At 35.4% G+C, this 12,282-nt stretch overlaps 1 protein-coding gene across 5 annotated transcripts in view; it reads right to left on the reverse strand.

Moving 5' to 3' along the window:
- Positions 1-11,837, reverse strand: part of LOC131157992 (uncharacterized) — a 39,787-nt gene extending 27,950 nt beyond the window's left edge. For 2 of the 5 annotated variants that reach the window (XM_058112506.1, XM_058112505.1), the window contains exons 1-8: positions 11,532-11,790; positions 8,972-9,054; positions 8,055-8,844; positions 7,901-7,968; positions 7,294-7,376; positions 5,090-5,189; positions 4,802-4,887; positions 3,941-4,023 (exon numbers count right to left, since the gene is read on the reverse strand). In XM_058112506.1, the coding sequence (XP_057968489.1) occupies positions 3,941-4,023; positions 4,802-4,887; positions 5,090-5,189; positions 7,294-7,376; positions 7,901-7,968; positions 8,055-8,709 (1,075 nt within the window). In that variant the 5' untranslated portion in view covers positions 8,710-8,844; positions 8,972-9,054; positions 11,532-11,790. Of the gene's footprint in view, positions 1-3,940; positions 4,024-4,801; positions 4,888-5,089; positions 5,190-7,293; positions 7,377-7,900; positions 7,969-8,054; positions 8,845-8,971; positions 9,055-9,185; positions 9,218-10,280; positions 10,301-11,531 lie in introns of those variants that run through there. The other 3 variants (XM_058112504.1, XM_058112502.1, XM_058112503.1) reach the window with 3 other exon arrangements.
- Positions 11,838-12,282: the final 445 nt, after the last annotated feature.

The raw sequence follows: 12,282 nt of genomic DNA on the forward strand, positions 1-12,282 counted from the left end.
TTCAGTGAGAACCTCTCATTAAGCCTTAAAACTTCATTTCCCTCTTCCAACCCAAAAGCCCTTTTGATTCTTTCCTTAAAAAGGCCTTTGCCTTTTTAAGGTTTAGGTTCCACTGCTGCATGTTGTGAGTTTTCTACATGGATTTGTTTAAGTTCTGTATGATACTCAAGATCAAAAGTAAGCTAGAGATAGTTCTTGAGAAATTAGGAGTCAAATTTGAGAAACTGCATGAATAGATAGTGAAATGTTGATAAATTGAGTTAAAGGTCTTTGGTGAAATGTACTAGCAGTATATATTGAAAGAAAAAATCCAGTAGAATGATGACTAATGTTGAGTGTCTGCAAAAGTGAAGTTGTTTTTTGGTAGGGAACAAACGTGGAGAATGCTTTGGAGACTATTACTAATGCTGTGAATAGCCAACAACAAAAGTTGCAGCCTGGGTAAAAGTGGGTGTATCAGTTGTTGCTACTCGAATTTTTGAGTTTTGTGAAGACCGAAATGCTAATTTTAATAACGGTATAAAATTCAAAGTTTCAGATTTTAATGGTGACCGTTTGAATTTGATGATTGGGTCTATTCTTTGGAGTTCTATTTCCAATGGTATGTCATGAATGAGGCTCAAAAGTCGTTTTCTTTTGAATGCAAATTGAAGGGAACTACTCAAGTATGGTGGATTAAACATGAGGAGATCTTTTGGAGAAAGAAACGCAGTGAGATCAGGATATGAGATGAGATAAAGCAAGCCATGCATGAGCAATTTGCACCTTCCAACTCCCAGCAGTGTGTTCATTCGCAACTTTTTGATTTGAAGCAAGAAGGCGTGTCAGTGGCAAACTACAGTAGTAGATTCTATCATTTGGCTACTCATGACGACATAAAAAGTAAGAGGATGTGATGATATCTTTGAACGAGAAAGATTCAAGTCAACAATTGCCTCCAACCTTCCATTGCCAAGAAGGATATGCAGTGTCATCCTCGTAAAGCTACATGGACCCTTCGGTTTGAGAAGATTCTTTAGAATTCTGCATGAGAAGTCACTTGAGCAGTTGGTATAGAAGACCAGACTTCAGATCACTACCCCTTGTTCAAGACTCAAGATCGCTCCAGCAAAACATCTAAGGTCCCAAGCAACAATCGAGTGTTTCAAATGTTAAGGTTTTGGACATCGAGCTGAACAATGTCCTAAACAAGTCATGGAAATTGCAGAAATGAAGATAATGATGAAGCCATCCAAATAAATGAGGTGAAACAGCAATCCCAAGTGACTTAGATGAAGATCGTAACATGAAAGGTTGTTTAGCTACTTTAATATTTCGAGCTATGCTCTCCTCCCACAAGGTTGACGAAAATGATGATCGGAGACAATCAGCATTTTTCAGACTTAGTTGATTTGTCATAAGCAGCTTTATACTTTAGTTATAGATCCTAGTACAAATGTAGTTTCTCAAGAAGTTGTGAGGAAATTAAACTTGGAGGAAATTTGGACGTTGAACCACATACTGATCTATACACAATTGCTTGGGTGAACAGTATGAAGTTTCATTCTTTGCTTGCTTGCCGTTGGTTCAGTTTGAGGAGACAGCCCAGTAAGATAACATTCCTCTCAAGATTCGCCATTATTTTAGGGCATCCATGGTCTGTTGAAAAGAACGGTTAATATCTACAAAAATTCCCATACCCTCTCCATGGACAACAAGAAGTAAAACTTGGTGACATCCTAAGCTTTTCCACTCACAAAATTGAAGTGCATCACTAGTTCCTTTCTTATGAAATGAGAATATTTTTCCCATGGTGATGGATTCCTTGGTACTTTCCCCAATTCGACAGAGTTGGGTTCTTTTTGGATAGAGGGAAGTGGGTACTAGATGGATCCCATTGCCACAATTCAAGAACAATTTCAAAGAATAGGATCAAGGGATTGCTTCTTTAATGAATTCATAGTTATTGTGTGTGTTTAGTTTAATTAGTAATAGGCTTATGTATATTGGAGGTTTTATTTGTATTTTGCTGGTTTATTTGTCACTTCTTGCACCTTCAGGGGTTTATCTTTAATTTTCTTGTGTCTTTAGGCTTCCTTATAAAGAGGGTGTGATAGTCATCTAAGAGGTAGTTTTGTGAATTTGAATTAAAAAATTAGCATGATTTTCCTCCCACTTGTATCTTCTTTTTCCTCTCTCTTCTTCTTATTCTTCTTTCCTCTCCTCTATCTATTTCTCTTCAAATTTTTCACTTGACAGTAAATCCCCAGTACTGCTCTGCACAAAGAATAAGGAAAGTGAGGTGCTGAGGCTGGGGAAAAAAAAACAGAGAATTCAGAACTTAGAAAAGCAGCGCTGAGGCAGGAAAAAAAAATTTTTGTTAAAAAAAATATGGCGTTCAACATGGTCATGAGAGAACAAGAAAAGGAAGAAAGAATAACAAAAGAAGAATGAGGTACTGAGACCAGGACAAAAAAATGAAATATAGTTCCACCCAGTCCTGAAGGAAAGAATAAAAGAGGAAAAGTTAAGTGAGGCAAACAAGAGCTTGTGAGGTCAGAGGAAAAACAGAGTTTAATTGGTTGCGAGTGGAGTGGAAAGGAAAGTTCAAGACTGGCCAAAAATTAACCAAAAATATTTATGAGGCGAGCCTCACTTTGTACCAGGACTGCACCTTGCTGTGACACTTCAGAGCACCTCTTAAAGGTTAATTCACCTCAGGTGACCTAAGGTGCTAGCCTCAGTATATCACTCCTCCATAGTTTTAAACAGGGGTCGTGACAATAATCACATAATGCCATTACAAAACAGAATTTTGAGGTCCCAAGACCATGTCACAACTGTAGCACCCACTACAGACTGATACCATTACATAACAGCTATTGCAGCAATGAATTATTTATTAATTTATTTTTATACATTTTCTTCTCATGTTCTCTCATTTTTGCTTTCATAAATCAATCCCAATTAGCTATATGAAGAGGAAGGGGAGGGCAAGATTATAAGAGGATGATAGCTATACAGAGTCTTAACTTTTTATAATATTCACAAGAAATTAACAATTTGATATTTATAATATCAACAATTTGACATATATAATAATAACAACTTGATATGAATAATTTTGTTTTGTCAAAAAATTGTTTATTATGATAGTATTGGTCATTTGATACTTCTTTCCAATATTATTCACTTCAAACTTTATCTTCTTTTCTTATTTTTGTCTGGCTCAAGTTGTTAATTTTTTTTAATGATAAATTTTAAGGTTATAATATTACACTTTTAGAGCTTAGGTTAAGAAATATGACTTGCTGGTCAAAATATATTAGATTTGTATTGCTTTAATTGATAAAAAATGGAACTTTTTTAGCTTATTGTACGTTTTATGTACCTGATAGATCAATAAAGTATATCATATTATAAGCCAATGTATTTTGTTTCATTAATAATTCATCCTGCATAATATTAATGAAAAGTGGAAGAGAATATCCTTTTCCTGTCAATAACATTTTAGAATCACCGTAAAATTTATTACTAAACAATTTTAATAAGCTGGTATAAAGTATCCAAAATGAATTATAAATCTTTTTGGGTAGGTTAAGAGCTTAAAACATGCAAATATACCATTTATGGATAAATCCTGTATGCTTGAAAAAAAAAAACTAATAGCCATTACGCCCACTTCCTGCTATGCAACACCCTGCTTTTCACACCCTTTACCATTACACCATGCTGCCACTACCGATATTTTAAACCATGATTGTGCCTACGCACCTTTAACAAATATGCATGCAAGCACACAGAGAAAAGTCATGTGAGGTGCCTAAAATGATAACTTTTTTCTAAAGCTTGATACTTCACAGATACCCAACTAAAAATTAATATCGGGACATACAAGAAAAATTCTGGAATCTACGACTGTAAATACATGTGCACAACCATCAAAAGAGAGGAGGCTTACATTGAAGAATTGTCAAGATAGTAGCGACGTCAGCCTCACTCAACCGCTTGCTCAGCATGTTCAGAAAGTCATATATCAAATCACTGAAAAACATCACCACACAAAGAGTATTAGGCAAGAGCTAAAAACACTGTGCCCAGCCTGAGGACCCTACTACCTAAAAAATGTCCTTGGACATCCATAGAAAAGGACATAGTTGTATTGTTGAATAAACAGACCAAACATAGAAAAGCAGATAAATTAACTGCCAAAATTTCCCTGGCTTTTCAGCAAAATGATAGCAGCTTTAATTTGTATGGTTCTGTAAAGGAAACTAAAATGATTGTAAAGGAGAAGAATCCAGAACAATCATTAGCACATTGCATGTGCTAGAATTCAATCATCCGATTGTCCTTTTACTCTCCATGTTTGGTTGTATACACTTGGAAATCCAAAAGAAGCAGGAACTCAGCCTTGCTGAAAACTATAGTTTTATCCACAAAGCAACTATAACAAGGATTTCCAATTTCTGCTCGTGGAGATAACATATATGAAACTTTCTTAAATCACTTCGCAGTTATATTCATTTATTTATTCACAAATATTATCACATGTTTTTATTTATTAATTATTATAATTGAGGGCGGCCTTGGATCAACCATAAGCTTGTTCCTTTGTGACCAATTTGTCATGGGTTCGAGTCCAAGGAAAAAGCCTCTCTGTATAAAAGCAGGGGTAAGGCTGCGTACACTGTGATGACCCTCCCCCTACCCTTGCAAAGCAGGGATCCTTGTCCCTTGTGGCTCGGAATGCCTTTTTTAATTTATTATCATCATCATCATTATTATTTTGCAACAAGAGTTTGTAATTACAGGTTATAACCTTGAGCAAACTCCATATATGCATAAATAGGCAAGCAGAAGTGTCAGATTTCGCAAGGAAAGATTGTCTTCCTCCAGGTACTCGTCCTAGACACAACACAAACAAACAATTATTCAAACAATACAAACCATGAAAAAGTAAATATTTGCACAAGTAATTATGCCATCCAACATTAATGGCTCATGCAACTAAATATTAAAAACTGTTATCTACTAAGTTCATCATTAATAGTACAAATTATTTTCAATAGTATATAATTTAATCACTCTTCAAGTTGGTTCGATGCACCTCAAAGGATTTGGCAAGGGAAGCAACAAGATTAGCACTGAAGTCGATCCCAACTAAACAAGCCATACCAGCAACAAAAGCTGCAAAAACAGCAGCATACCTTCAAAGAGATATAAAGATAAAAACATTAATTTAAAGTCCAACCATAAATGCAAGGAAAAGAGAACCAGAAAATAGAACCAACTTTATATTGAACTGTATATCAAAATAACATACGCAACCAATATCATCAAGCTATCAAGCAAAGCATGGTGTCGTCTTCAAATGTTACAAAAATTAAGAAATAGCTTTTAACGGTCAGTTTATGTAATGAAGATTCCAAGGAGAAAAAAAAAATATTCAACCAGTATATGCCTAGCCACTAAGAAATGGACAGCATTGATCTGCCATCACCAAGCACTCCAAACAAATGGAGAAACAGGGTATTCTTAAGACATGTCAGTATTCTAACCTTGCTAAACAATTTCCTACAACTGCAATGCCCTAAGCCTCAGGTAGCAATGGCCTGAAAACTATATCAACCTGGGTAAAGAAAGAGGCAGACATTTCCAAGTAACAATCTCAGTAAACCAAAACAAAATGCCACTCAACAATCTAATGCTTAAATCTACATCATCGGACATCCAGACACTTCTTTATTTGATGATAGGGGCAGTTCTGCCAGGTTGATAATTTCACAGCAAAGCTTCATTTTTCAAAATATTGAAAGTGAACATATAAACCTAACTTTCCAAAATATCTCATTTCCTCTATCTTTTTAGTCAAAATTTACTTGCAAAAGTAAAAACACAATGTTAAAACAAAAAAAGAGGAAGAAAATAAATCTTATTAGGAGAAAAAAATAAACCAAACAAACTAAGACTCCACATCCTTTAAAATCAATTGTCCAAAAGATTTCTACCACCCCAACCCCAAAACTTGTCTGAAATTTAATTCTTAATTTACTGATGACAAATACTATGACAACATTGAGAAAAAACTTTATTCCCACTTAAAGAACATAGTCGAGCCAATATTGCAAACTTCTACTCGTAAAACTCAGTTTTTAAACTCAAATTCAAAGACCTTTGGACATTGGCACGCACGTGCATGGGGAGGGGGAGTGTGAGGATGTGGGGAATTCAAACACAAGCCCAAGCTCTAAAAATACTGCTCAACAAGAACAAAGCAGCATATTGAAACCATTATCAAATTTAAGATCAAATGGAATAAAGATTCAACACAGTAACACAATGACGAAGCAAATTAACACATTTTTGGTAAGCCAAGCATAGCAGCACCTATACAAGATAAGGGAAGGGCGGCTATGATGGTTCGGGCACACGCATTGTACCCAAATGATACTCCAGTGATAGGCATTGATTTAGTTGATGCCGTAGTTGCACGGGGTGTATAGACCTAGAATAGGTTGGACCAAGATAGTAAATAACACAAAATGGCAAAAAAGGATTCACGTAGTCAAGATCATCTAGTGGAATTTAAGGGTTAGTTTGTTATTGTTGTTTCCATATAGTGATAAACTTTTATTTGTCAAAAGAAAAATTAAAACAGGTAATAAGAAATATACTAAGAGACAAGTAAAACACTAATTCCATGCAACAAGTCATATTTGTGAACAGGATCATCAGTCCGAAATAAAAATAATGAAAAATAACAAGTCCAAGCTGTAAAAGTGCTGCTCAACAAGAACGAAAAACTCAATATTTAAACCATTAACAAATTTAAAACCAGATGGAAGAGAGATTCAACATATTAACACTAAAAGATAAACTAAAGGATTGACACATTTTTGGTAAGCCAGGCATAGCACGTACAAGATACGATCAGGGAAGAGCAGGTCATTCAGATACATGCAGTGTAGCACAGATGTTACATCAGGGAGAGGGATTGATTTAGTTGATGTTGTAGTCAGAGGGGATGTATAGACCTAGAATAGGTGACACCAAAATGGCAAAAAAGGATTCACATAGTCCAAGTCATCTAGTCAAATTTAGGGATTAGTTTGTCATGGCTGTCGTTGTTACAGTGATAAACTTTCGTTTGTCAAAAGAAAAATTAAAACCAGTAATGAGAAATATATCAAGAGAGAAGGGAAACACACTCCATGCAGCAAGTCATATTTGTGTACAGGATCATCAATCTGAATTAAATATATGCAAGCTTCATAAAGGAAAAATGATAACAGAAACAAAGCAACTCTTAACTGTTCATTGCCGCGAGGACCTCCAGAACATGATGCCAAAACCTCCTTGCTGATAATCTGAGAACCAGCAATGCGACTAACAGACTGCAAATGGGTAAAATTAGAACAACGGACGCAAAAAGTACAAGATCATCAACTGCATGATTCTGTCGAACATAATTTACTCGAACAAATAAGATTTAACCTACACTTTCAATATTTTTTCCCTAATTGACAAATTGGATATCTAACTTCGAAGGCAACTGCACAGCACGACCTACCACAAGTGGGAGTATAAAGTTCTATCAAGAAAGTTAAGTTGGCCAAAAGGTCAAGTCAACTAGTTTATCGATCAATTGTTCAATTCTGTGGTACATAATACCATCACAATATCAGCAACAACTTCATCTGTATGACCCATCCATAGTACAGCATAATTCTAATATTCCATTTATTATTTAAATATACGGTATAATTTGGTATTTGTAGTCCATTAAAATAATAATATGGCGTACTTTAACAAGAAGGCAAGATGAAAAGATTGGAGACTTGGACTAGACCAAAAAAAATCAAATTAAATGCAGAAACAAAATTTAAAACAATAAGCTATAAAAAGAAGAATGTCATACATGAAAGATAGTGGACATTTCCTGTGTAATTGATTCCACATTAGATTCGGACAGCTTATTCAAAAGACCTGGAAAAGTAAATTTCACAAATTAAGTCTCACTGAAGCTGACTATAAGATGCCATTAATTTAAACAGAGAACTCAATTTTCATACCTCGTACCCGTCTACGAATTTGTGAATGGCCTAAATCATCTCCTTCACGAGATCTCATGTGAGGAGCTACATATTTGGCATTTTTCTCCAATACAGTAACCTCGTCAAGAACATTTTCCAATGCCCCCTCCACGTGACAGGCTTCCATAGGATTAGATACTCCAATTGCTGCTTCCACACCCAGTTCCTGCTCTGACAGCTCTCCCTTATTACCACTCACATCAACTTCTCGTCTGTGCATCTTCTTCTTGGGTTTCACCTCATTACCTAGTCCTTGCTGTGATGACTTCCGCTTCTTATATTTATCACTAATACTTTTGTTCCCAAAGCTTTCCCCAGCAGCTGTTTGGGCGTCTTCCTCTAGAGAATCAAGAACAGATGGCATTCCTTCAAACAATAAATTGAGACCATCATCCACTCCTCGTAATTTTCCCTCCTTGACCTTTAGCTTCTTTGAAAGTTTCGTTTCCAATTTTAGATCCTCCTCTACAGAAACAGCACCTTTTTGCATTCCCATATCAAGAAACTCTTCAAATTTTGTTTTCATATTACCCTTCAAGCACTTCCGTCTTTTATCAATCTTCCACATAACAGAATTAGGATGTCTCAAGGAACCTAATTCAACCTTAGGTATTTTCAGATTGGTAGATTCCATTCCATCATGATCAACCTCAGGATCACCATCACTCCACAGAACACCTCCTTTTGAAATTTCATTTATTGAATTTTTTGATTTCTTCAAATTTTCTAATGCTGGACCAGTTGAATTTCCCTTTGATTTCCATGATTTCTGTGAAATTTGGGCATCTCAATATTTGGAAAAAAAGTAAAAGATCTCCACATAAAATGTTTCTTATTTCAAGAAAAATTAAAATGAAAATTAGAGAGAGAGAGAGAGAGAGAGAGAGAACTCCAACCTGATGTTGGCTCCAAGATAGAAATTTTTGTTTCTTCGTTGCTAATCGTTTCTCTTTTCGCCTCTCTAGGCGAGATTTCCCACCTAATTTATTTATTAACAAAAAAAAAAGAAAAAGAATTTTTTTTCTCTATGTTAGTACATTCACAAAAATTGAAGACTGAAATAGAAAATCAGATTTAGCACCACCTGAACCAGGGGAAAGAAAAACTTACCCATGCTTTCTAATTAAGCATTAACAAATGAACTGCACAAGGAAAACCAGAGCATGTCACTTTGCCACTTTGAAATTCAGTAACTAATGGTTATGAGAATTTTAGTTTGCAAAAAGGTAAAATAAGGGCTGCAAATAAGCCAAGCCGGGCCGAGCCAAGTTTGCCAGCTCGAGCTGGGCTCTAAGGCTTGAAAAAGAGCCCAAGCTCAAATTGAGTTTAACGTATGCTATTCAAGCTCGGCTCATTTAACATAAATACAACTCAAGCTCTACTCAACTAAATCTCATTTCACATTAATAAATGAGCTCAGCTAGACTCAAACCCCACCAGTGTGACAAAAGTGCATTTTGAGCATAATTTTTAATAACAGCATTTTCTAATATCATAGAAATATAATTTTTGTAAATAATCAAATAACTGCAAGTTTATATCTAAGAAAAAAGGATGTTCCAAGTTCCAAGTTCCAATTACATGACCATGACGACATATCTAACATCCATAAGAAACATTACTAAAAAGTGATGAAATGATTGGTGTCCCCACAAACACCACAATATAGAAGATATCTAAGCTCAACATCAAATTATTGTCCAAGCACATGTCCCAACCAACATCCATAAAAAGAAAAGTATCTAATTTCAACAATTACATGAATAGATGAAGTTTAACCCCAACCATAGTTAATGGTAGATGCTAACATTTTTTATTCTTTCTAGTTTCTCCACCCTATTTTTCCCCCTCATCTATGCCCCAAGGGTAATAGCAACCCTTAACCCATGATCAAAAGGACTCACTGGCCTAAACATCAACTTGTCCAGCAAATCCTGTGGGTCCTGGTCATCCCCCCAAATACCCAATTGTTCCACAAACACAACTACTACTCTAGGAGACTAGGACCTAAGTCCCTTTGGCTCTATGGACAATCCAATTCATTATCAACTAATCAGGATCCTCATGTACAGATAATATGCCGTTGCCAGAGCTAACAACTTAATAGCACTCACAAGATCTCCTAAAAAATTTCTCTAATAATTGAATTGAAAAAATAGAAGAAACAAATACGAGGCAACAAACAAGGATTGGGTTCAGAATTGCCTGAAAAAACATCAAAAACTAGGTTCCCCAATTTATCAGGGCACCGAACCTTTTCTGCAAAAAAAACATATTTTATCAATACCGTGCAGATCAGAATATAAAGAACCATCTAAAACAACATCAACCATCTGCCTGTCGGCAATAGCCATATTTCATTCACAACAGCACCACTATTTTGCATTTCCCCAACCAAAAAAGAGTCAACCAAGCAAACAGACTGCAGATAGGGCTAAAAATGAACTGAGCCATGTCGAGTTTCAGCATGTTCAGGCCCAGCTCGGTAGTATCAGAACTCAGCTCAGGCTCAGGCTCAGGCTCAGGCTCAGGCTCAGTCTCAGGCTCGGGCTCGGGCTCGGCTCAGTTCAAGCTCAAGAAGTCACTATCGAGCTCAGCTCAGGGCTAAAATTATTGGCTCGGGCTCGCTTAGGCTCAAGCTTGGGCTTGGCCCATAACAAACAAAAATAAGCATGTACCATCATATAGTTTTATCTAAATATAAAGCAGAATCCTTAAACCTAATTATTTCGAAAATGACAAACAATAATTAAATATGTATCAACATATTGCTGCTTAAAAAGTTGTTAATTCCTATCAATCAATCACCCAAAATCACAAATGATTCAAAGCTGCTGCTGCAAAGAAACTAATTAAATCATTAAAGCTTGATCATCTAGTTTTAATATTTCAACGCATAGAAAATAAAATAAAGAACATTTGTGAACCTTTTTAGAAACTTAACTATGTTCATATGATATAATCAGGCAAAGCCAAGCAGTGAGAGGTGAGAGCAATAAACAATAAGTATAATTGTTTAACTATAAATCATAAACAAAATTAGATAATATTTAGTTTTAACAACGTAACAAAAGCATGCATAATTAATTTGTTTTTTTGTTGTATAAAAGAACCGGTATCTAATTTGTTCACAATATTTCTTGTTACCATCAGCAATTAGTGAATTTCCAGGTTCTGATGATAGTCCCACACAGAAGATGTTTCAGAACTCAGAAGGCATAACCCAGCTTGCCATGTTTATGAAGCAACTATATGAGTATGATGCTTGGATCAGTGTCACCCTTAGTGTCCTTTAAGCTTTTAGGTCACCTTATCGTGACAAAAAATGAATCCATAAACGGAGAGAAATTTTCAAAAAAAAAAACAGAGAGAGAGAGAGAGAGAGAGAGAGAAGAGCAGAGCAGAGCAGAGCAGAGATTGAGATAGTTGTAAGAAGAGATTGGAGGAGAAAGTAACCTCTATCGCGTGGCAGAGAGGCTGTGCGCCTGCGCCTGCGCCTGCGCCTGCGCTGCCTCTGGGCTCCTACCGGATATGGATGACGAAGACGGAGAGAGGCGAAGTGAGAAGTCCAAGCAGTTTGTAGAGTAGCAGTTGCAGAGGGGCGGAGCAGAGAGGCGACTGCCTGCTGGCAGTGGTAGGGCTGCAAACGACTGAAGTCTGAAGTGAAGCTGTGATTCTGTGAAGGGGCAAATTAGATTTAGGGTCCCGTTTGTTTTGCGACTGGAATCGCCAATATAGTCAAAATCAAAATGAGCTGAAATTAGAGCCAAAATAAAATATTCTTCTTTGAAATACCCAATTAAAAGAATTGTTTTTTTTTTTTTTTTTACCCCTATTTGAAAAAAAAAATTCTTTCAAAAATAATTTTCATACATTAATATTTATTTAATTTTCAGTAAAATTTAAAAAATAATAATAATTAATTATAAAAAAATCACAATAGATATTCTGTCTCTTAAATGAATAGTTGCATAAAAAAAATGTTGCTCACATGTAATACAATAAAATTAAAAATACTAACTGTTATAAAAATATTATAATTTTTAATAGAAAGTATGAAAATTAATAATTAAAAAATATCATATAATTTGTCTACTACAGCTTCCTATAGTGGTTCCAACAATTTGAAATTTAAACAAATGCAATTAATCTTAATTTATTTTTTTTATGGGTTAACATATTTTAATATTTATCTAAGATATATGAT

This window comes from Malania oleifera, chromosome 6, assembly GCF_029873635.1.
Source record: "Malania oleifera isolate guangnan ecotype guangnan chromosome 6, ASM2987363v1, whole genome shotgun sequence".
Lineage (NCBI taxonomy): Eukaryota > Viridiplantae > Streptophyta > Magnoliopsida > Santalales > Ximeniaceae > Malania > Malania oleifera.